The sequence below is a fragment of the Amblyomma maculatum genome, chromosome 1, assembly GCF_055883805.1.
Source record: "Amblyomma maculatum isolate TAMU_Amacu chromosome 1, ASM5588380v1, whole genome shotgun sequence".
Taxonomy (NCBI): Eukaryota; Metazoa; Arthropoda; class Arachnida; order Ixodida; family Ixodidae; genus Amblyomma; species Amblyomma maculatum.
Window position 1 is genome coordinate 222,469,989 of NC_139344.1, and position 25,861 is coordinate 222,495,849.

The 25,861-nt window shown below is 47.4% G+C and overlaps 1 protein-coding gene across 1 annotated transcript; it reads right to left on the reverse strand.

Annotated features, from left to right (window-relative positions):
* Positions 1-1,651: 1,651 nt before the first annotated feature.
* LOC146205698 (carboxypeptidase B-like) lies at positions 1,652-24,207 on the reverse strand. The gene is made up of 11 exons (XM_084586948.1): positions 24,039-24,207; positions 17,402-17,477; positions 14,874-15,010; positions 13,766-13,871; positions 11,741-11,839; positions 10,900-10,998; positions 8,563-8,673; positions 8,097-8,196; positions 6,819-7,021; positions 4,829-4,913; positions 1,652-1,820 (listed from the first exon to the last, which is right to left on the reverse strand). Exons 1-11 carry the CDS (start codon positions 24,149-24,151, stop codon positions 1,654-1,656), a joined length of 1,296 nt encoding a protein of 431 aa, XP_084443074.1. The 5' UTR covers positions 24,152-24,207; the 3' UTR covers positions 1,652-1,653.
* Positions 24,208-25,861: the final 1,654 nt, after the last annotated feature.

The following is a 25,861-nucleotide window of genomic DNA, read 5'->3' on the forward strand; positions in this document are numbered from 1 at the left end:
ACGTTTGTTGCGTCCGGCATGCGACTAATGGGAGGTGTACGGTTTCGAAACAGCGTGCTCCAGCGAGCATTTTCAAGACTTCCTAGAGTATATTGAGTTCGAAATGGAAGAAAACATTTTTTAGGCGCAAACTTTGAGCCAAGGTGGGCATAATTCACAGTAAAAGCTCTTCTAATTACATAGGTAATCAGCTAAAATCACGAATTACCTTTTTAGTCATCACAGTTGGGTAGCTAGAGCCAATAAAAAGCCTGAAGCCGTAGACAGGACAATGGCATATTAGTTTTTAAAACAAAAAACTCAGTTTCTAGCGCCCTGAATCGCTAGATGTGTTTTTTTTTTTTCTTTTCTGTTTTTTTTTTTTTTTGTGCAGAACGGAAACTGGCCCCCCAGAGGATCGAGGAAAGCTCGCTGGTTAGCACATTCGCTGATGACGTGTTGAAGTCCCTTACGGAGCCACCATTTAAACTGCTTGCGCTATATGTGCAGTGTCATGCACAATCTGTCTTGCCCAGTCGCTAACAATAATAACGCCTACGTAGTTGGCAATGACAACACATTTACATGCACCAATCGCAGAAGCAAAAAAAAAAGAAAAAAATGCCCATTACGTGGCACAGCAGCGCATGGTTATAACTGGGCGTCCATTTTTAGGAACTTTTTGAAGTGTTCACTGAAATAACCGGCATATGCCCTCGTAAGAGTTCACTGTGCTAGCTTCGTTTGAAACAATGCACCACCTACCGAAAATCTGAGAGGTTCCTATGTAAGTGAACCCAAATTTCGCTCTTTTCAAAACGAACCCGTCTATGTCGAATGAGCAATCACCTATCAGCTTGTGTGGTTACTTAGCTTTTTTTTTTCTTTACTGGGGACAAGCTCTGCGTATCGATGCTTTGTGCCAAGAGGTATACCGACAGCTTGGAAATCAGATGCGTACCGGCACTCGTACTGATAAAAGTTTTTAGAGTCCAGTGTTTGTCTCGCATGTATTTGCCTGGCTAATTACACCTTCTTTCAGGCAAACCTCTCTGCCTTTCCAATAAATAAACCCATCTACTTGCACCTTCTTGCGGGAAAAGGGTGCAATCTATCGACGGTGCTCCGCAAAGGAGCAATTAGTGACTTGAAATTATTTTCACTATAATATAGTGCTCACCATCCTCCGACCTTCTACGCGTCAGAATAAGCTTTCTCGGTAACACGGCGATACTGAATGCTGCCTCGTTGCCGCAAAAAGCTCCACTAATTAACGAAGTTCATTACGCCAGCTACACATGGGCTATAAGACCGGTACTTATAATGGCGAGATCCAATTCAAATCGACCATCTCAGCTTAGGCTACGTCGTGAATCTCGTTATACATATCGGTTTCATTTTTAAGGTTTCGGTTAAACTCTATACCTAAATAAAACCTCCAACTTAGATCGCAGTCATCCAGCAACCTCTTTTGTGCACCACCATCTAACCTGTTTTCGAGGCGCTGTAGTGCTTATTTGTGCAGCTACATGATATCTCAGTTGACAGTGCCGGCGCTGTCGGTACTAGTAAGCGGACGCATGGCTTTCAGTCTAGGCTGCATACACTCCGCATGGTCTACGAGAAAGTTTTTTCGCCGGTCCTTCACTTAATTATGTTCAACTTTCTGCTTTATTACTGAATGGCAGCCACCATGCCAACCCACGCTTGCTTCGGGACGTCCAAGACGTTGGTCTGGTTCAGAAAGAAGCCGTTCTTCTCCGAAGAAACCTCTATGGTGAAGCTCATGCGGACGCCCCTCTTGACGTACATCCAGTCGATCGAAGTACCCGGAGCGATATCTGCGTTCGTCAAAGCAGGAAATAAGCGTCGTGCGTGCAACCTCAGAGAAGTTTAATGTCGATGCTTTCGCAGGAAATTATGGGATCTAACGAAATCGACGAGGTGGTCAAGCATCTTATTAATATATATTTTAACGTGAGTTCTCTAGCTAAGTGATGGTGCGATGAGTAGAAACACGCTTACGCTTACGGTTCCACTACTTTTTTTTTTTTCTTAAATGAAGTCGTCAAAAGATCGCAATGCTGAAAATTGTCAAGTCCTAATTATTTTTGATGCGTTACACTTCGTTGAATCCGGATGGGGAATTATTAAATTAAAGAACACTTAAAATATTTACTGTTACGCAATGTGGAGTTCGATTATTGTGTTCTAATCATAAAGAGCGCGTACTTGTAATAAAACGGTGCTGTATAGGCAAGGACAAAAACGGCATGCCGGCATCGCCTCCACCGGCCTCTTTCACAAGCAAACTGCGATGACGCCACGTTGCCAATTGAAGGAAAGGCCCTTGGTGTGACTGAAGTCCGTAGAATTTGGCAATGAGCACACGCCACCTGATGCTGTGCGTCATTATATTAATGATGATCCTCAAACAGCAGCGTACCTTGCAACTAAATCCCTTGTGGCACATTCCAATCGGTGTTCTGGAGCAGCTGTCCGAGTCAGCGAAGGAGCAAGATGTTCATAAGGAGTCTGAACTCGGGGTCTTAACTCACCCATTGAAACACGCCGCTCGGTTTAGCAGAGCAAGAAAACTTTCTCCAGATCGCTGACTGGAATTCACCGTTAGGTTGTGCCTCTCATTGATCGCATGCATGGTCCCACTATTTTGTTAGCAAATTTGGAATATTACTCATTCATCACAATCCTTCCCCACACACACTTTAATAATGGCTACGTAATTTCGACTTCAAGGTCCCCGTTCCGAGATAGATGTAAGAGTCGAATGTTTTAGACCTGCTGTATTGTATATATAGCTCAAGTGTCGCCCTCGTTCTTGGTCCCGTTAAGTTGTCTGCCTCCACAACAGACGAGTCTGCATACTTTACCATTTTAGAGAACGTTGTGTTTATATTGTTTAACTTTTAGTTGCAGTTAAAGTGAGGTTATTTTGAACTTTTATTTGTAACGGTTTAGAAACGCGAGAAAAACGTTAAGAAAAACGTATAAACTCTTGATGAAGACAAAAAGCAACATTCTTGTATGGTTTCGATGCTAATCGGGAGAACTCACGTTCCCCCGCAAGCTAATAGTAAACTTGGTGATATTTTGGTTTACAACTTGATTACTTATTTCATATTTCACTGATCTGAAAAAGAAAAAAAAACTAATTATGTCCCTCTTAAAATCCTCAATTATGGAACAGTTGTTTAACTGATAGATTAACTGATTTCATAAAATTTTGTTTTCGTGGAATTTTGAGCTACCTGTAATTCATAAGGAGCCAGGTTGCAGACGCAAAGTTCAGTGGTAACAGCAGAATAGGAAGTAGTGTAGCTTGGGAAACAAGCTGAAAACTAAAGTGCACCGCTAAGCGTTCGTGATTAGAAGAAGCAAGTGGAATCTGTTCGTTTACGGGGCGCATGTTAGCTGCCCGCTGCAGTCACGGTATAATGTCGCGCTTGAAATCACCTCCCAAAGGCCTGTGGATAAACCCCACGTGCTCGACGCACGGCCAGCGCAGTTTTGGAAAACAGGTAATTTCGCTCATTCACAGAGTTTAATAACACTAATAACACCGAGGTTTGGGCCAGTTGGTAATGATCCACATTCAAACCCATTCGCAGCACGAATAAAACAACGACAGGAAGAAAACACACACGACAGGACGAATGCTGCACTCGAACTCGATGCCACAAGAACTCTGTACTTTGTGCTGCCAATTTTTTGTAATCGCGGAACATTCTCGCCGCGATCCGCATGGATCCTTTCCTTCCTGGACAAGCACACGAAGAACAGACGAATTTGGCGCCAACCTTCGGACTTGAGTATTCTACACAATCTTCTTGCGTGGCCCAGGGACGGCGACACAACACCTAGTAATGCTTGAACTTCCAAGGGAACCACCCCTTGCTTGATGCAGAAAGAAAGAGTCCGGCACTGGCAGGTGGTCACAGCGATTAAATTCACACATGTGACAATGGGGCTCCCACCAAGCGAGGCAGAGCCCCATTGTCACATGTGTGAATTTAATCGTTGTGACCACCTGCCAGTGCCGGACTCTTTCTTTCTGCATCAAGCAAGGGTGGTTCCCTTGGAAGTTCAAGCATTACTAGGTGTTGTGTCGCCGTCCCTGGGCCACGCAAGAAGATTGTGTAGAATACTCAAGTCCGAAGGTTGGCGCCAAATTCGTCTGTATGAAGACTGGCTTCGTGTGCTTGTCCAGGAAGGAAAGGATCCATGCGGAGCGGCGAGAATGTTCCGCGATTACAAAAAATTGGCAGCACAAAGTACAGAGTTCTTGTGGCATCGAGTTCGAGTGCAGCATTCGTCCTGTCGTGTGTGTTTTCTTCCTGTCGTTGTTTTATTCGTGCTGCGAATGGGTTTGAATATGGATCACAGAGTTTGCCGTGCTGTATGCTCGGTTTTCTGGACCTCATTAGCAGAAACAACGACAAAATGTATTATCTGCTGCAATTTAAAGCCGTGAGAGTCAGCAATACTCATTTTTCCGCAACAGACGAAGGTCAGTATGCGCACAATACCGTTTCACTCGATGCCGGAGAAATTAATGCCAGTGCTTCACTTTTGAGATAACTACAAAAAAATCATAAATTATTTGGCTTTTAAGTAACGGACACGCTTATAAAATGAACAATTGGCCATGGGTGCCACCGTTACAGCCATACAGACGCTTTAGCTTTGAAGGGCAGTAAACTTAATTCCTCAGGACGTGAGCTTGCTCAACATGGTTATCTGTACAAGGTGATTAACTAATTATTCATGGGACACTCTAGGAATATCTCCAGAGTAGCAAATACGCACAGCCTTATAGGAACAGACTCACAAAGTAGGGAAGCGATGGATCCAGCTTTGTAGCGTGTGCCGCTGACCTCTTGTATAGCGTCGACTGCTCGATTTGCCCTAGCCATCTGCCAAGAAATGGAGGAAAGAAAACAAGTAAAGGAAACGACGCAATGTTTACTCGTGTCGTCCAGAGCTGAAAACTTACATATAAGCAGATAATATGGGATTAATGAAATATGGAGTCCATATGAAATGAAGAAAAAAAAAACAAAAAAACATGGAAATCCATGATACGTTTTCTATATCTTCTCCATGCGGTCTCCGTTTCACGTGCTTTCCATATATACTCCTTTTCATACATCAGGTGCGATCAGGTGCAACGCAGCGAAAACTACGCAAAGTTGTCCGAAAAAAAAAAAAAAAAAAAAAAAAGGAGGCGTATTACTACGCGCTCGTTTTGTGACCGAGTGGTTTCTGCGGAAACGGGCTCTATTCGAGCATACTCGTTTACAATAACTTGCTTCGCGTGCCTGGACATATTCGCAGTGCGGATCTTATAGAAAAAATCCGCTCCGAAGAGGCAGTCGAGGTCTCTGTGTTGCGCAGTGCAGAGGCACGGCCGCTCAATGGAGGCGCACATTGAGCGGCCGTGGCAGAGGGCACAGCTGGCAGGGTTGCGAGACAGCGAAAACGCGACACGAAAGAAAACGACAAACAAAACCCACAAATTCACCGAATCCGATCCTTTCTCCCTAAAAACGGTGCTTTTTATGAAGTTGATGGCAAATGTAAGATGTATTAAGCTTGAAGACAAAGCAACTACTATTTCCTCTCGTCAAGAGCAGGCACTATCTTTCATCGCGGGCGCGGGGAGCGCAAACAAGAGCTCTAGCTTTGACAGTGTTGCACTTGATGTATGAAACGGAGCATAGTTTTTACATGATTTCCATATGGTTATATAGACTTTATATTGCTCAGTATGTGTACTCGATATAGTCCATATAAACTTCGTGTGTTCCTTACAGTGTCCTTAATTCATATGACAAACATACGGGATTATGAGACTCCTCATATGTAAAGTTTCCCTCTCCAGACCCCGTGTTCAAGAATTTTTCGACATGACTGCAATATTACTAACATGATGCTACAGCATGCTATCACGTTACAACCTTGCTGCAGTTTTCACGCCTTCCTTTCTACAAAGTGAAGCCGTGTAATTCTGCCAGTATCGCATAAGAAATATAGATAAGTTTTCGACTTTTTGTTTGCTCCTTTCGTGACTATTGTCCTGCTACAAGGAACGAAAGCGACATAAAAAAAGCCCTCCCAGGAACCGCTTATTGAAGACGCAGCTCGACTTAACGATAGATTTGTTCATTCCGCGAGTAACTTCAGCCGCTATGAAGAACGATATGAGATCAACTGTAGGGTGTCTTAAGCATCAATCGGCTCTGTACATATATTATTGAACTAAACACGCCCCCAAAATTCGAAAAAGTGAGAGATTGGTTTAGTTTAAGGGGTTTAACGTCCTAAAGCAACTCAGGTTATGAGAGACGCAGTACTACTGCGTCTCTCACAACCGGAGTCGCTATACGACGTTAAACCCCTTAACTAAACCAATCTATCGCTTTTCCGAATTTGGGGGTGTGTTTAGTTCAATAATATATGTATAGAGCCGACTGATGCCTAAGACACCCTACAGTTGATCTCATATCGTTCATAGCGGCTGAAGTTACTCGCGGAATGAACAAATATATCGTTAAGTCGAGCTGCGTCTTCAATAAGCGGTTCATGGGAGGTTGGAGGACCGCAGAATTCTCGACCACTTGGGGTTATTTACGTGCTTTTTTAAAAAGCGAGATAATAGTCTGAGACAAGGAGTGGCGCACACGCAACCATCGGACAGTGCCATCTCTGCCCTGCGCCCGATGGCGGAGTGACTGATGCACATTCATGTGTTTCTGCGGCACAGCAGCCTGGTCGAGGCTGCGGGCAAGGCCAGCCAACTGCGGGTTGCAGCGCCGTACCAGTTCGTCGTAGTCAGGCGGCCTCTCGGAGCGGAAGCTGTACGGGATAAGCCAGAGGTCTCCGAAGGCGTGGAAGCTGAAGTAGAAGGCTATCCTGTCGCGGAATTCAGTCACGTATTCCCGGAAGGCGTGCGACTCCGGCTCTGAGAAGGGCGCCTTGCCACAGAAGGTCTCCTTGCAGGGGTCCGCCTCTTCGGCCGTGCCTGCATGTATGCGCCACGAATGGAGAAGGCCTCGCGCGCTACACGTTGCAAACTGTCCTATACTTGTTACAAAAAACACCTTGTTTTGACTCCTGGAAGGGGGAATTCAACAATAAACTCTCGAGAAAGCTTAAGTAAAACTAGCTTTTGGGCAAGTTGGTTACTTTGCTTCCAGATAACAGCAGCGAGAAAAAAAAAAAAAAGCACAATGGAAGGAAAAACACACACGACACGGACAATCGCTGCTCCGTGTGCACTTTAGCTCCGTGTCGTGTGCGTTTTTTCCTTCCTTTGTGATTGTCGTTTTTTTTTTCTTTGTTTTTCGCGCTGCAGTTACGTGGAAACTCGAGAAATCTTTTCTGGGTTATGCTTCATGGATGTGCGGTTGCGTTATGGTGGAGTGTGCACGACACAGAAGTTCATAGCGATATTTTCGTTTCTTTACAGTGAACCGATCCATGTTATATTGCCGAATATTTAGCAAGAGGCGTCCACTCTGTGCACATGAGGGGCGCTAGCCGCACTCTCCAAAAATTGCTGCTCTGGGCATAGCCGTGAAAAATTGTGACAAATGATTTGCTGGTAAAAATTTTTAAAGAAAAAGAAAGCGAGAATACTACGTCACATTACACAGCGCCCTCTTCACGTCCCGGGGCCTCAGGCTATGTGTGTAAGCAAGGGTGTACGATATTTTCACAAAAAGATGCGTGACTGAGCTAGAAGCACAGCCATGCGCCTCAAGCAGTTTTGAGTCCCATTCAGGCCGGATAGCAAAGTTTATGGCGCTTATCACAGCTGTTGGCAGTCAGCATAAAGGGTTTATGCCAATTTAAATTATTTTAGCCCTACATATTACCCTCTGAAGAAACAATGGAGTACGTAAGGAATGAAATAAGAATGCAGTACAAAGGAAGGAGGGGGTCATTGACCTCATTCTGTACAGGTGAACAGAGTTGTGACTCAGAAAAATAGGCGTGATTAGATGTTATCTGGACAATCATTTTTAAATTGGCAAAATGCTGCAATCCGTGATAAAGATCGAAGTTGAGGAGGAAGCTGGCGCAGATAAACTTACTGCAAAATGACACATCGAAATTCCGGTTGAGGTCGGTGCCGTAGCATTTCGTGCCGTTGACGTTATACTGGACGGAGCGATTCTTTCTCCACATCCTGTTCTGAAAATCAAAATAAAAATAAGGCATATACTAACATTTGCTCTATTTCTTTGTGTGTGTGTTTATTTTACGGGGTATTACCAGCAATCTTAAACCAACGTTGTCCGCTCTGCTCGAAATGCAACAAGGATTTTGCGCACAGCCAGCGTGGCATGTGCCGTTTTCTCGCGAAGGAAACAGAGTAGCACGCGACGTTCGCGCTGCATGCAGATGACTTTATGCGCTTGCTCAAACTCTCTCTCGAGCGATATCATTAAAAATATGGAGGGCTGTGAATCATATACTATTCGCGCCATTTTTGATTTAAAAAAAAATAAGAAGAAGAAAAGCGCACAGCAGGCTCGGCAACAAACGCTGGTAACACACCGATTTCCTGGAGAACTCGTATCCGTCTGGGTTGAGGCACGGAATCACTCGCCACTCGTAGTTGAAGATGGCTGACACATCTGTGGCTCGCTCCTGGTGGCGGGTGACAAGCTGCGAATACAAGTTTGTCAATGCTTGTGACGTCCTGGGCCTTCGCTATAACAACCCCGCTGCCCAGGCAGCGATCAGTGGATCTCGTCAGCTTATAATTTACAAACACTTCGCTGCAACTAGAGGCTAGGAACTTGCCGCGGGCGGCGGGCGGGAAAGAAGAAACACGCGAGAAACGCTGGGCTAAAAATGAAAGTTTGCCGTGTTTTCAGGTGTTTCTGTTTTCCTTTGCGCCACAAGGCGACCTGCTACAGCATGATTTCGTCCGCTCATCAACTGTCTCCATGTCGTCACCAGTACCTTCATCAAGAAACACACATTAGCCGAATTCTCATCAGTTACTTCCGTCCCGTAACGCACTGCAATAAATTTAAACGGGGCTTCCTTGTTGTTTGAATTTACTTACAAGAGATGAGGAATAGACGCAGAGACAAAGGAGTAAGTGTGCGCCTCTGCAGATGGCACGTGTTAGTGTTTCATGCAACGATAGGGGAACCAAGCACGTAGGAGCGCTGGATAGGTGGGAGGCAAGATCTCTGGCCTCGTCTCGGTTTCCGTTTTACGCTCCCGAGAGTGACTGCATCTGACTGGCGGCAAGGCGAGGCTCTTACTGGAACCAATGGTAGGGAAATCTAGAACTTCTGTCAGCTGGAGACGCCGCAGTTGTTTCTTAACGACCTCGTGGCTTCTTATGCTGAGCCTTCTGTTGCCGCTTTGTCACCCGGCATAAGCATTATTAATAATTTCTTGATCCTCCACACACCGTTGTGTCATGCCGCCAAACTTCATAATATCCCGAACCGGTCGTTCGAAATCGGTATACCCTCCACATGCGTGCACATCATCGCATCTTTCACTCGTTTTCTTTTATTTTCTTTTTTTTTTTCCCACTTAACGCGAAAAACTTGAATGATCTGCATGCCTGGAGGAGTATTGCATCACTGCAGTCCGATAAATTTCAGGGCTGCTACTATAAAGCCTCTTCCGTGAAGCCACCCACCCCTCATGTAAAACCCCTACACGGGGACATTTCAACTATGAATAAATAAAAAATTAAACATTTTCCGAGATCACTGCAGAATCTGCACTGGAGAAATGCGTAAGCCTCAGCGTTGCTGTGTTGTCCGCGAGATGCGTCAGCGGGATGCCGCGAGGGAAAGATACTGCACCTTTCCTTTCCTGTGAACCAATTATAGAACGCCGGTGAACTTTCACGCGTTCAACGGAACGCTGGTTGTGTTCGACAAGGGGCGCGCGATGTGCCGTGTGCAGCAGCCACGCTCAGGCTTTCGCATTTCTCCACTGCAGATTCTGCAGTGCTCTCGGAATTTTTCAGACTGCTGTTGGTTGAGTAACTCTCTCTACACACTTTCTAACCATTCCCACCAATTTGTGCACGCAAATCACGCTCTTTCCCGCTCGTTCACCTTCAAACATTTCAAACTTCCCGCTACCGGAAGTTAGGCCTATGTCACCGGAAGTCGAGTACCACGTGACCCCATTTAGACGTCGACCCTACCCCTCCCGGTTATTACGACATTTGATTGACACGTGGCTCTAATTAATTAACTAATTAACCCACGTGCACCCTCCAGATTTTCCGCACGAGATTTTTTGAGGCTCTATCTGATGCAAGCATTCTTTTTCTTATAAACTGATTCGTTCGAACGTAACGGTGCGGAAAAGCTCGTGATGACACGAAACCGCAAACATAGCCATACAATGCTTATACATTAAACATTTTCTTCCAGAAATGAAAGTAGAAAGCAGCAGCGGTTTATCGGCAGAGTAACGCAAAAGCTTGTGGTGACATACGTAAAGTGACATGCACTGCTTTCGGGCTAGACCACTGAATCAATTGTGATACGGTGTAGCACGACAATTGTGATGACAGATCTGTAAGAAGCAAGTACGTGGTCTCATGGATGTTCGAAGCCGAGGTTATGAAGATTGCATCACTCCCATAATAGCTGAAAACAGAGAGCTAATATTGCAGCACCAAACAGCTCTCTAATGACGTCCGATGACAGGCATCGTCTGCCACCAAGCGACACGAAGGAAAGAAGGAAATTCCATGATACTACCTGTTAAAAAAAAAAAAATAACGTTTGAAAAGAAAATTTACTAGGAAAATTATTTTCAACTTAGTGGCGCCGCACATCACCATCTTTCAATGGGGACGTCTTACCAACCGTCCACAGCACCCTCACCTTGCAAATTACTCACCTCGTTGATGATGTACATGCAGGCGGAGATTGTAACCCACTCCCTGGCATGCACACCGCAGTCGATCACAATAATGGGAAGGTCGTCCTCGCTGGCTATCTACAAAAAAGACGAGGCGCATGTCTGTCAGTGAGTGCAGGCGCGATAACACGGTATATGCTGTGATCTGCCGACGTCATCGCCTTAATTAACATACTGATTCTGCAGAGTGAAAGAGATGGCAGCGCTCCCATGAACACCTTCTGAACATTTTTGCTAATCGCGGCGACAGCCATCATATAGTTAGACCGTTGAAAACCAGCCGTTAAAATACGACGCAAGTTCTGCTCACTTATAAAGTAACATATGGGTGTAGAGATCAGCTTGCAGACGGCAGCTATGCGATGTTCGTAAGATCGGATCGCTATGGCGTAAAACATGGGAACCCTTTCAAAGCATTTCAATGCTTATTGCACAACTTTCTTCTTCCATCATTCGGCTAAAAACTAGAGCCTGCATGCAGCTGCCATGATTACACCATGCATGATGGCATGATGGCATCGCAGAGAGTCAGCACCATCTCTTCTCTGCGCTTAATCGAAATGGATCTCGCTATACGAGTTTTTAATATTTTAATATACAGAGCTACAAAGAAAACGCGCTTTGAATTCTGGTGAAAAAGGAAGTGAGTCAGCAGCAAGGAACAGCTGCTGGGAAAGATATTTGTGGGATAAGAATAGCGCTCGGATAGCCATCACGCTTCATCAACATGCAGTGAATCAGCTCGATCGGCTTCTCACGTTTTTCCATTGCGTTCATAACATAACAGCAAATACTCTCTGTTATCACAAAAGAAACCTACCTTGACTGATATGATGTCGTTGTCATCATGTGTTTGCCCGATAACTTGGGTTTCAAAAAAGCTGTGGGCTTTTGCGTACCCCAACAGAGCTTGTGTGACCTGGAGCATGAGGGCATAATAAGTAAATGGGAGAAAACAGAAATAAGTCGTCACAAGCGCAAAAAGATGATGATTAAGCTCCATTCTAAGCAAGCTTCATTTCAGCAGAGATTGATGAGGGGGGGGGGGGGGGGGCAGGAAAAAATGGATTTACAGGTGGTTAGGTGGTTAAGCTCGGGACTAATCACGAATTATCATGCGCTAACACCTTGGCTTCTCGTGGTTCTGCTTAACTTGAACTGGGGGTGATTGGGGATCTTAATAGTGGCACACTACAGAATTCTGGACCGCTTAACGCATCTCAAGGGAGTATTGCGACAGCCGAGTGTTCTGGATATATTTCACACGGATGGAAGTTGACGACAGTTCACGATAGGCTTCAGTGAGCCAGCCATGCCATGTGAATCGGCTTCATCGCGATTGCTATAAAGCCAATAGCCTGGATAATCGGCATTCAAGCCCCACAAGCCCTAAGCCACCGCGGCGAGCCTCAGAAAGGAAAGGAAAGAGGAGGCGCTCTTTTGCTAGGTTTCAAGCACATAGGCGTGCGCAGGGGGAACGAAGTTTCACAGCAGCGCTTCAGGCATTGTTATAAAATATTTTGTCCTGATGGAATTGCAACATGTACGAAATATTGTGCTCTTAAATAAAAACAGTTAAGCTTCGCCATGAATGCAGAATTGAAAACGATGCGACGAAGCGCTTCTCAAAAAGCGGTTCCTTAATTCGGGAGGGGGGGGGGGGGGGGGCAAGTATACGCTGTTATTAAAACGCAACATCGGGGTTCGTGACCCCCAGTATCGTCAAAAAACCTGCATGGCCATAACCCTGCACTTGTATAAGAATGACGAGACAGAGTTTCGACACAGTAAAGGTATGGGGCAGACATGGTTCCCCCTTGAAGGTTTAGGTGGAGCGACCGCTCCCCCAGCTACATGACCGCTACAGGCCGCTCCCCCAGCTATACATTTCGAAGCTACATGAGACTGCCAGCCACAAAAGGCGCTGGAGTACAGCATAAAGATAACTTATTATGCGCCTATGTGTTGTACCTTAATAAAGTCCACTATTAAGCAGGCTAAAGTTTCTGCGGTCGTAAAGGTGCAATCGCAGGTGAAAAAAAAAAGAGGGGGGGGGGGGGGGGAGTTGCATTTTGATGTCTGTATTTTTACTGTGATTGCTGTGAGCATTGGTGCGGAGTTTCTTTGACCTTAGGTGCGCAGAATTCACTCAATTTAATCATGCAGTAATGTTTCCTTAATCAATATACAAGTTCTTCACACTTCCGGAACGTAGAGAGAAGTTCGTGACTTTTGTGCCTCGTTTTCGCTGCTCGCGGCCCTAACGGTAGGGTTACGGACCATTTCTATCACTGTGTGGGTGCAGCTAGCTGTATTTGATTCATCAATTTATGCTCATTTCTAGCACAAAACTGTATCAGTGTATATGGTATGTGCATATACCTTCCAGTACATAGCAATACATAGCAATCGCAATCGGGATTAACACCTGGAAACGGCCTGGTATGCAATTTGGAATGGTTGTGCAGCAGATATCAGCAGATGTGTGGCTAGCGAATATCAGTGGCATACGTTTTCGTATGAAGTATATGTTAAGCATAGCCGCAACTGTCCAAAAATTTTAACGGCTAGTTCGGTTGTTTCGAAACTTTTGTTTTGCGCAGAAGTGATTGTTTGATAAGTGGGAGGCTTAGCGCGGAACAGACAAGGACAAGAGAGGCACACAGGACGAGCGCTCGTCCTGTGTGCCTCTCTTGTCCTTGTCTGTTCCGCGCTAAGCCTCCCACTTATCATGTATTACCAACTAGCCCAGAACTCTACTTTGCTCAAGTGATTGTTTATTTGTGCTGTAGCATGTGCCCCTTATGCGCATGCAAGTAACGTACGGCGGTCCTTTTCGACTCACAGATGTGTAGCTGTAATAGCGAGAGTAGTCGAGAAGGTCAGTTGACGTTTCGCCGGCGGGGCTGGCATCGTCTGGGGCAATGAGGCGCTTCTCTTCGTTGATCAGGCTGCAAACGGAAGTCAAGCTGTGCTCTAGTGTCTGCGCAGCCTACAGTAAACCGCAGACCAAGAGAGATGATATCGACAAAAGTATTCTCGACGATGGCTGAACATTAAACGCCGTATGAAACACAGCCTTTGACAGAAGCAAATAATATATATTGATGGCGTGGCCGGAAATGATGTCGGGTTACATTGCGGCAATGCTCCTAACATGGCGGAATAAAAACGACATGGCTTCGAAGCACAGCAGAGCGGAATCAACTGCGGTCTTCAGTCTCTCGAGCATTGGAGCACGACGAGCGGTATATTAGTTTCACCTCGGATACGGCACGGCACCAGCCTCGTGTGGTCACGCGCACCATGGATCCTTTACTTTTGAAAAAAAAAAATAATAATAACTGCACTTTTGCTATTTCTATTACTTTTTTTTCTTTTTCTCTCTCGTTTTTTTTTTTTCAGTACGCCGGTAGTCCCGAGGCTTTCGTGCCAACTTGAACGGCTGACCTATTTTTTTTTTCTACAAGCATATTTTAGAGCTGCCACCAAGCCTTCGCGTAAATGTGCTTGGTGCAGAGACAGCCAGTTTGTGAGCACAGCGGCTAGCACGCGCTTTCATGGGCTCCCACTACTAGAAAAACAAAAAAAAAACAAAAAATGTCGCTTTCGACCAAAAACAACACATCAGGTTCGGAACCTTGTGTGTAAGAAACGGGGTAAACGTTAGTCCCAGATATAGTCCAAACTACCGACTTCAGTCTTAGAAAAGCGTTTCTCTTCGTTTGTAAGGCTGAGAACGGAAGCTGAGTCGCGCTCAGGTGTAACCAAGTTGTTCTCAGGTGTATGTGCGGGCCTATCGGGCGCAGCAGGTACGCAGGCATTGAGCAGGCACTCCTTGCGATGAATAAAGAACTCGACGCAACCACATGTATCAAAGCGAGAAGGCGCAAACGTTCGAACAAGGAAAAAAAAAAGACAGCACTCATTGACGTGTGGAGACGGCCGCAGACCTTTGCAGGTTGTCCGAGTTGACGTTGTACTGAATGCCCGCTGACTCCATGACGTCCACGATTTCGCTCACACTTTGCGGAGGCACCCTCACCAGTCCGGTGTAACCTTCTCTGATAGTGTGGCTCCAAAAGTCCAGCTGAAATTTAGTCAAACAAACTGACATTACTTGGACGAGCAGTTTTCAACAAATTGTCTGTACGATTGTGCGCACATTTGGAACCACGTATGGAAAATCTTGCCAGTCTCTGCAACAGGCAAATTACCATTACCACTTATTTACATCTTTCTTCCTCTTATCTTATTTCTAAACTGAACGCTTTACACATAAATGGATTCGATGCATGACGCGCATCCACTTGCTGTTTAATCTGCCAGAAAATTCTCGAACTCAAGAAGAAAATTCAGCAGTCTTACGCCTCACATACAATAAGAGCGTAGTGTCAAATCATCCCAGGTTTCTAGTCTCATCATTTTGAGACACAGCTTCTAATTTCTTTTTTTTTTTAATGATGACTGCCAGGACGCGAATATTAATTTCGTTAGAATTGTCGCTAGCAGGTGTCGACTATTTCTTTCAATGCCTTCCAGACAGGCAAAAGGGAATCGTCCAAGCTTGGCTATAGACAGTTTACAGCGAGTAGTTCCACTCTTGATTACTGGGAGGCTTAGCGCGGAACAGACAAGGACAAGAGAGGCACACAGGACGAGCGCTTGTCCTGTGTGCCTCTCTTGTCCTTGTCTCTTCCGCGCTAAGCCTCCCAGTAATCATGTCCCAGAACCAACCAACTAGCCCAGAACTCTACTTTGCTCAAGTTCCACTCTTCCCTAACAGGTGGCGCCACTAGGATGGCCGTCATTGCTGGCCTTCGGAACGCATCGACGCGCAGTGCCACGGCCGCTCGATGGAAGCGCACACCATCGAGCGGCCGTGGCAGTGCTAACTGTTGCTGTGTATCTTCTGTAAGAATACCAGCTGACTTTTAAACAGCGCTGCTTTGATGCAGGTGTCATCTGTATTGTCGAAGTATTCTGCGAGGAAGTAGAGCTGATGACCCTGTTGTTTATTGGCGGAAGAACAGATGATGCTTTCTACATAAGGTGCACATCATGGCCTAGGCAACCGTTTTTCTGGGAGGTGTATCACGAGTTCATGTTCCTTTCTGGGACAAGAAAGCGCCTGTGAATTGAAGAGAATGGCTATACTTCACGCCCCAGCTCGTTTAGCACCGGCAGTAGCCATGGCAATGCGAGAACGATCCTGACGTTTTCTCAGGAATTGGATATTGAGTCTTTGCACTGCTGCCGAGTTTTTTTCGCAGGGCGTTAAGAGGTACCTTGACGTTACTGTTAATGTCTATGCAGTTATACGAATTGATTGCGCAGAGAAGGAAAGTTAGTGTGGGCATGTAAGTGAATCTGTTTACTTTAATTATAGTACTATTCCCTAGGATATGCGGGATCGAATCTCGGCCTCGGCGGCTGCTTTTCGCTGGAGCCAAAAACCCAGGCGCCCGTGTTTTGTGCGATATCAGTGCACATTAAAGAACCCCAAGGGGATGGGAATTTCTGCAGTCCTCCAATCATAGTGTGAGTCGCTTCGGGATGTAACACCGCACAAACAAAACCAAACTTTAATTAGACATGTACTGCTGAAATATAACTGCTGCTTTTATGAAACTAATGCACGGGCCAATGATGAAATTTACCATGATAAGATTTTTTTATATCCCCGCTTGCTTGGGCTGCGTACTGTGCGTTCTGAATTCCGGTGCAGTTTCCAGTCACCTTCGCCCGAGCGCAGGTGAACGCCGCTGAGCGCTATGGTGCGGCCTTCAAGCAGCGTAATAGTCTTTTGAAGCCAGAACGTTTACAGGAGATAAAATTATATCTTATCAATTGTCGGGGATTACACGCGCGTCCATATTGAGCAGTAATTATTGTGCACAATGTTAAATGAACATTCATAATGCGTCTCAGCCAGCATAGTCTGAGCATGCGTTCGCCCTATGAGCAAGAAAATAAAAAAAAAATAAGTTTGAGGGAATAATCAGTTTGTAATATATTCAGTTTTACAGAAAATCACGTTTTCCACAAAGAGCACTAGAGAGGGAATTGATAAAGAAAAGCAAAACAAAAAACCGAGTCGACGGCTGATGGGTTTGTCGAAACATTCTAGCCAATGCAGACATTTAGGAGGACGCAATAAATGAACTACGTGGTTAAACATTTTTTAGCACCTACACATACTATAGGCATTCACGTGAAGTTTATTGCCTGTCTACAAGCTCGTTGTCCCCAGCGAAAGCTGGTACGCCGCACCGTGCAGCCGAGTACCAGCGTGCCGGAAGCCGTCAAACCAGAAAGCCAGAAGGCCGGCGATGGCGGAAAGGTCACATGATCAAATATGGCAGCGCCCATGCGCTCGCGCTGTAAAGGGTCCATACGGATCGAGAGTGATGAAAGCTATATGTACTTGAATATATGAGACACAGTTCAGCGGTGCAATGTTAAAGCATTCAGTTCTTACATCGAGGGAGTCTTTCACGTCAAGCAGGGTCTTCAGATGCGCCAGGCTTTCAATCTTCACCGAGAGTAAATGGTGCCTGCATAAAAGCATGAACGTAAAATAAAGCGCGCCATCATGCAGAAAACAAAACAAAACCGAGCGCGAGCGCGGAGCGCTTTATAAGAGAAAATCGTCTGCCCGCACCGTCCCTTCCTGGACCGTTAAGACAGCATGGGGAGGGGAAAATTTTAGGGAAAAGATGGATAAGAAATGGGTACAAGTCTGTATAGGAATATAGGGACCGATTCCTCCCGGGTGGAATTAGTGTCCAGGAAAGCCATCAAATAGACACAAGCTAGGCATAGTCGCATAGTCTAGAGCGTGCTCGGGCGTATCGAACTTGATTTTATCCGGACGTCGGAATACCCCAAGCTCCTGAAGACAGCAGACACAGTTGTGGGTCATCATTATCAGCTAGAAAATATCCACTGCATGGTAGATGTTTATCCATATCCCTTCTATTAACCCAGTCCTGTTCTAGCTGCGTCCATTTGAGCACCGCAGACTTCTTAATTTCCCGTTAGTGGTCGGGACCTGCGGCTGCTACCTGTCATCCGTAAATACATTCTCTAACCGTTTTCACCGCCTTGTTCCTTTCCGAGGTTGTTGAACATTACTTAAGTGTTCAGCACATGAATGTTTATGCCTATCGTTCTGCTTTGCTTGTCTAGGTCATTAGTCATATTGCTCTCCTGCTTGGACCATGTCTAGTCCGCAGTATGTGAATATATATATATATATATATATATATATATATATATATATATATATATATATATATATATATATATATATATATTGTGGGATTCGGGCTTGCTGCGGCTGCCCTTTGCGCGGCCGCCGCCCGCTTCCCAGTTGTTCTCCCCGTTCCCTTTCTCCCGCCTGAGGCGGCGGAGAGGGGCTCGAGCGACTTGTCACTGTCGTTCGGGCCACAGCTCCGCCCTGGCGTCCCAGTGGCTGTTCTCATTGGCGCCTTTTGGCGGGAACACGGCACCGCTTCGACAGCCGCGCTCGCGCGACTGTCCGAGCGCAGCCCAGAGAGAGACCCCTCCGAGACATCGCAAGGTGCGTACGCAACTGTTCTTGTCTGCCGGCCTTTGTCCGCGCAGACCAGTGTGTACTCGAGTTCGTCTGCTCCGGGTCTTACCTGAGAGCGAAGCTCGAGCCTGTCGATCGTGATCCAACGATCCGCGACAGGCGTACCTTGCGGTGGTTGCCCAATCTCTCTCAAAAGGAACCCTTTGGTCACTGCGAGAGAGAGATCACAGCACGCCCTTGCGTGCTTGCGGCGCGCACTCCGTGTCACTTCGTGCGCGCAGGGGAGCCTAGCTCCTCGCGCGCTCCCTTGACACGGTGACTGCGTGTGTGTGTATGCGCTTTTGTAAATATGCGTATGTGCGTTTGTAAATATGTGTATGTGTGTGCGTGTGTGTGTGTGTGTGCCGCTGGAGGATGGCGTTTCAATAAACGTCTCCTTTGTGAACTTGGAGGTTTGTGTCCTTGCAGCGCGGTGCTCTCCTCCCGATGGAGGTTGAGTGCGCGCTGCAGTGTTTCAGTGTGCGCGTGGTGACGGCTGATCGGGGCTTCGGCTCGCGCGACGCTCGAACCCGCGGTGGTTCGTGGCCTATGTCCACGTACAAACCACAACTGGCGCCCAACGTGAATTGTCCCTGGCTCCATGAGTCGTTGGACAGCACATCGGCCGAGCCGGTCGCCTTGACGATCAAGCTCATGCGCCATGCCTGCCGCCCCCTGCGCGGCACTCGGCAAAGGCACTGAAACACGCTACATGGTTCTTCGGACCACCCTGCGGTGCGACCGTTGACCATATGCCTCCGCTGTTTCAGCTTTACGCCGTTGCGGAAGCAATGTGCGCGACGCCGCCGCTGCCGGCATCTTCGCACAACAGCACCCGTACCCCGCTTGCAGACATTTCTGTTCGGGGAACGGCGAGGCGTCGGCCGGGCTCCCTCTGGAAACCGGACCGACAGCGCGCTCAGTTGGCTGATGCGGCTCCTTGAACTTGCGAGCCGGCTGGCGCGCCATTCTCTCTTGGTACAGCATTTCGACTTTTCGGTGCAGTATCTACAGGGGAGAACGAACGTGGTAGCTGACGCGCTATCCCGTGCCCCACTCGCCCGCGGCGGCGTCTTTACGGACGGCGGGAGAAGGGGGCGAAACAGCGGACGAGCCGCAGAGCGGCACAGAGGGGACGCCCGCAGACGGGTTCCCCATTCCGCTATCCGGGTAAGCAGCGCTTCGCAAAGCAGGCGAGGGTGAAAGCTCTTTGTGAGCACATCTGAGACGCCGATGCCAGCGGAAGTTTTGCTGCGAACCTGCGGGGGGACGAAACCAGGCTCTCCTTTGGGATGACTGGGATCGTTTTCAGCCATGAAGAGCTACGACGATCCAGCAGAATGACCCGTTTTGTCGCGATGTCAGCGACGGTCTCTGGGAGACGAAGCGCCGTTACGCTGCTTGTATTGCAGCGGGCGCAGCGCCGTTACGCTACTTGTATTGAGCGGGCGCAGGGGGGCACGAGCCAGCGTGTGTCGCGGCGTGCCCCGGGGATTCATATTTGCTGGGCCATGACGGGCTCGCGCTGAAATACATAGCCACGAATGATGAGTCCATGAACCATTTGAAGTGGCTATTCCCCAATGTCTGAGCGGCGCTCTATTGCGTTCTCTCACGACAAACCATTGGCTGGTCATCTGAGTGGCTCCAAGGTTTCAAGAAACTGAGTCAATCGGTGACTGCAGCCCGGCATGAAGCGCGACATTTTCCGCTGTTGCCGTTCCTGCCATGTCTGTCAAATGGAGAAGTCGAGGGGTGGCAAGCCACCGGGCATGACGAAACCAACTGACAGTGTGCGTCCGTGGCAGATGGCCACCTGCGATTTCATGGGGCATTTCCCTAGTAACAAGCAGGGGCTCATTGCTGGAGAATCCCCCTATGGGGATAGCCAGCCGTGCCTACATCGCAGACCTGAAGGCCCATGCGTAACGGTCTGACGAGCTTGCGCTGGTGCCCATTGTCACCACAGGCAAGTGCCAAGGCACAACCGATGCGGTGGAACGCAGCCGTGCCCCGCACCGGTACAAGGTGAGGCGACGTTCACCTGTGTGATTGATGCCGGACGACGGGCCTTTTCCGCAACCGAAGGCATACCGTTTCACCGAGCGAGCTTGCTCGTTCAACCCTACCCGGAAGCAAGGTTGGTCTCTACCTTTTCTAGCTCGCTCAGTTCCAGCCTTTGTATTTTATTTTGTTTTCGTGTCTCTTTTCCCATTTTTCGCTTTCTTCTGTTTCCAATCTTGCTTCTTATCTTGTAAATATTGTACAGTGAGTGCCTTCTTTTGTACAGCGCGTCTTCTCTCCTCTTCTTGAAATTGCGAGGGCTGCTCATTAGGCAGCCCCGACGCGCGGCTTTTCTGGTGCGTGCGGAAAGGAAGTTGGGGCCGTTTGGTTTCGGGGAACATGGACGATGCCCCTTTCACCCAAGGCCGCCGTGGTTGCGAAGGTGCTCGGGACAGGTTCGCCGCTGAAGGTCGGCATCACCCTTTGTTTGGTGTGTGAGTGGCTGTGCGTGTGCGTGCCTGGGCGTGGAGGCGACGACGTCGCGCCATGTGTGTTTGCCGGCGTGTGCGGAGCGCGGTGGAAAGGAAGCCCCGCGCGGTCTTCCCATGTGCGCCTTGGATCGCCACGGAGTCACGGACTTTCTACGCCTGGGGCCCCTTCGGCGTGTTCGCTGCTCCTGCACCTAACCTGCACCACCACTGACGGAGATCGTTTGCAGCCAAGGATGAACTTTGGCCACCCAGAAGTCAACGCGCGGTGAGTCACCGCAGATTCCCTAGCTGCACCGACGAACTTTGGAACTTCTGTACATAGTTGTGTTTGTACATAGTTCTTCTGTACATAGTTGTGTTCTGTACATGATTGTGTTCTGTACATAGCCGTTGTTACTTAGCCTCCGGAACTTGGTACATTATTCTTCATGTCATCTTGTTCATTTTTTTTTTTTTGTGCGCCTTGCTAATGTTTGTCTTTCTTGAGTGTCTGTCTTTTCGAGATCTTTCTTGCTGGAACTGAAGTGTAGTTGACTTGTTGCGTGAGGATAGCATTCTTTTCTTCATGCTGGGGACCTGCCGCGTGCTTTCACTGATGGGTAGGAGGGCAATTAAGGAGAGGAGGATGTGGGATTCGGGCTTGCTGCGGCTGCCCTTTGCGCGGCCGCCGCCCGCTTCCCAGTTGTTCTCCCCGTTCCCTTTCTCCCGCCTGAGGCGGCGGAGAGGGGCTCGAGCGACTTGTCACTGTCGTTCGGGCCACAGCTCCGCCCTGGCGTCCCAGTGGCTGTTCTCATTGGCGCCTTTTGGCGGGAACACGGCACCGCTTCGACAGCCGCGCTCGCGCGACTGTCCGAGCGGAGCCCAGAGAGAGACCCCTCCGAGACATCGCAAGGTGCGTACGCAACTGTTCTTGTCTGCCGGCCTTTGTCCGCGCAGACCAGTGTGTACTCGAGTTCGTCTGCTCCGGGTCTTACCTGAGAGCGAAGCTCGAGCCTGTCGATCGTGATCCAACGATCCGCGACAGGCGTACCTTGCGGTGGTTGCCCAATCTCTCTCAAAAGGAACCCTTTGGTCACTGCGAGAGAGAGATCACAGCACGCCCTTGCGTGCTTGCGGCGCGCACTCCGTGTCACTTCGTGCGCGCAGGGGAGCCTAGCTCCTCGCGCGCTCCCTTGACACGGTGACTGCGTGTGTGTGTATGCGCTTTTGTAAATATGCGTATGTGCGTTTGTAAATATGTGTATGTGTGTGCGTGTGTGTGTGTGTGCCGCTGGAGGATGGCGTTTCAATAAACGTCTCCTTTGTGAACTTGGAGGTTGGTGTCCTTGCAGCGAAGTGCTCTCCTCCCGGTGGAGGTTGAGTGCGCGCTGCAGTGTTTCAGTGCGCGCGCGGTGGCGGCTGATCGGGGCTTCGGCTCGCGCGACGCTCGAACCCGCGGTGGTTCGTGGCCTATGTCCACGTGGAAACCACAATATATATATATATATATATATATATATATATATATATATATATATATATATATATATATATATATATATATATGAGGAGATTGCTGAGGTGAGGCTGAACTCTTATCCCTAACTATTCCCATTACAGGTCTCTGAATACTTTCCCTATGCGAGCGGCGAATAATACTGGAAAGATTGTGTCTGCTTACCTAACACCCTTCCTTAAGATAATTTTATTACTTTCTTCATTTCGCACTGTGGTTTAGTCTAAAAATACCTCCCATGGTTTCAAATATGGCTCATCTACACACTAGTTTCACAATCACAATCTTTTTTTTTTTCCAACTCAAGGATTCACAGCGCTTGCGCGACTACTGAGGCTTCAACTGAGTCAATGACTTTTCCTAATCCATGAATGCTGTTGTATAAGCATTGGTTAAATTCCGAACATATTTATATCACCTGGCTGATAGTGTGGATACGATCCATTGTAGAGTAGCCTTTACTAAATCATGCCTGACTCTTTGGTTGATGACGCCTGTATTGCATTCAGTATTCTGTCTGTATTTTTTATTGTTCTGTTCTGTATATTTGGTGAAATGCGGCGGATAGATTGTGCTAGGAAAACTGGCCACCCTGTGTACGCAACGCCTCATGACTTCGAGAGTACCGGAATATTGGATGATAGCTAACCTTATGTCAATCCATAAGAAAGGGGAAGTCCCAAAGACCCTAGCTGGGTGAGGTGCCTTGCGCGGTTGCACCGACGCCTGACAATACAGTTCAAATTATTTTCCTATTGCGCATGGTACTGTGCCGAAGGAAGGAGCACTTTCGCCTCCTCATATTCCGATGCCTTTGCGAATATTTCACTGACACCTCAGAAGAGGTCGCCCCGAAAAGCAGCGAATTTTAAGCTTCAACGGTTCCTAAGGGGTTCCTGACATATGACTCTTCCAGAGCCGGCGAATGCGCGGGCGAAGCCCGGCTGGGCAAAAACGTCGCTTGGGTGTGGCCTCCCATTGCAGATGACGTGGCCATCGCTTACAGTTTTGTCTTCGGCAGTTTGCAGGAACGCCTCCACTGGATACACTTCCATCGAAGGGAGAGAGAAACATGAATTAAGTCTGCACCTTCAGTAATCCCATGGTTGCGGATACGTTTTAAGAGCGCGGAAAAATTGAGCATACAACCTTGACATATGTCCTGTAAGTGTAGGACTGCTTTCCACGATTCTTCCGGAGCAGAACTTGCTGTCCTGACTAAGTATTTACGTTGGAAAAGAAACCGCTTACAGACTGAATGACATAAATTACGTCGCCAGTCGAAGGTGCACCTTGACATTTTTTTTTTTTTTTTTTTTTTCATGTGCCTTATCCCTATGGGTGGTTTTGAAATAGGGCTTTCGTTTCTTAAGGCTTAATTCAGATCACTACACTTAAGCACCAACCAACGTAACTGCTGCAAAGGATTGCCACAGCTTTCAGGCTTCCCGAAAGCTTCAATGGCTCCGTGGCATATAGGATCACATGGAGGTGTCCCAACGACTGTTGCAGAAAGTAAAGGTATACTCACCCTAAAAAGTTGGCGCTTGTCGCAACGTCGAGCGCGCCCTGGACTCGGGGACCCGCGAGGCAGACGAGCTGCAGTAGCAGCGCCGCGGCGCTCATGGCCACGGCCGCGGCCATGGGGCGAGCCGCTGGCCTGTTGGCGGGGTACTGCGGCTGGCACTGCGGCTAGTGTCGCCGGCAACCGCTACGCCGGAAAAGACGACAGGCCGCGGCGACGCTGCAACAAGACACCCCAGCGTGCAGCTACATGCATCCGTCGCACTTTGCCTGCGTAGTTGGCCTTTCAGACAGGCCTCATGCAGGCCGTCTCGGTACGCGAGAGGCTATGTAGACGTCCATTCGGCGAAATAATGCACAGAAATGCCTCACCAGTGGATCTGACAGGCCACGAAGTATTATGTTTGAACTAAGGACCATGCATGGTGAATTCATATACCCTTTAAAATGCGCAAGCACCATTTATTCATACCTACCCGGTTTACTATGTACCATGTCGGGGCCCACTGAACCACGACGGCCCCAACTCCCGGCCAGCTTGGTCAAGCGGAGCTTTATTATTCGGTACGACGGTCCTACACGTGCATATGAATCGCATTGTGGTGACGGGACCCAACTAGATTACATATACAGTCGTGCCTCGTTAATATGGACACTTTGGTTTCCCACAAAACTCTCCATAAAGCAAGTCATCCTTAATAACGAATGAGAATATTTTTTTCTGAAAAAAAAAACTAAACAAAACAAAACAAAAAAAAAACAACCTAAGGATAAGGTCTGCTTTAGAGCAAGCATAATGTAGGCCAGCGAATCCGTTGGAATTAGTGGGAACAATAACATTATCCGAGTCACCTTTATGCTTGAAATGCGACCCAATTGAAAGTATTGTGATGCAGTTGCATATTGCTCCCGGTGGCGTTTCATTTATAAATTACTTGACTTCTACTTTTCATCTCTCACGAACCCCTGCTATATATCAGCATTCAGTCGGCTGAAAGTTGCTCAATCCAACTTTCTACAAGGCGCAAACTGCTGTCAGAGTTTTGTTCCAGTGAATTTATGCAACACACACACATAAAAAAAAAATCGTAACGTGTATCGACTGCGCAACTTCGCGGTGTAGAATATTAATACACAAGCGAAAAGGACAAGCACTCAATCAATGACACTACGTTCATGTGGTGTCTGTCAACAAAATCTATAAGAGAAATTATCTTTGAAGAAGTGTAACGATTCGGTTTTCATGACTGGCCATATTAACGCGACAAAAATACATGGACCCTAATGGTATTTGTGCATTTTTTCCTTGTCCATTATCCGGACAGCGAGTTTCCATAATAATGAGACGTAAATGCATGGGGAAAGCTTGGTCCACAGAAAAACTGTCCGTATACTTCGAGTCGTCCATATTAATGGGGGTCGTATAAACGAGGCACGACTGTATCACAAATACGGTCTGGTGATCTTCACGCACCTGATATCATCAAGACAAACCACGCTCTTTAAGCAGCTGATTAGCTGGTGTCAACTTTGAGAGGTGCGACATGGTTACTACCGTTCTTACGAGTCTTTTTGAACGAAGTTTTTCGCGCAGAGCATAACGCGTTCTGAGCAAGATTAGCCGCAAGAAATAACTTGACATGAACATCGGCCGATTTAAGTAAACGAACCCTTAAACGATATATATGGTAATCTTCTAATGCAACGCATCCACAGTGGCGGGCTTTGAGAATTCGTGTCAAGATTAAAAGCTTTGCGTGAACTATATAATTTACACATAACTTTTAAAACGTGCTCATGGTGACTGCTTTCAACAGTTTATGGCGACAC

Excerpts from the sequence above, each read along its gene's own strand:
- LOC146205698 (XM_084586948.1), bottom strand. The coding sequence starts at position 24,151 with ATGGCCGCGGCCGTGGCCATGAGCGCCGCGGCGCTGCTACTGCAGCTC. Across the intron at positions 15,011-17,401 it reads ACGTGAAAGACTCCCTCGAT|CTGGACTTTTGGAGCCACAC; the intron begins GTAAGAACTGAA and ends ACTAAATTTCAG. Across the intron at positions 4,914-6,818 it reads CGCCTGACTACGACGAACTG|ATGGCTAGGGCAAATCGAGC; the intron begins GTACGGCGCTGC and ends ATTTCTTGGCAG.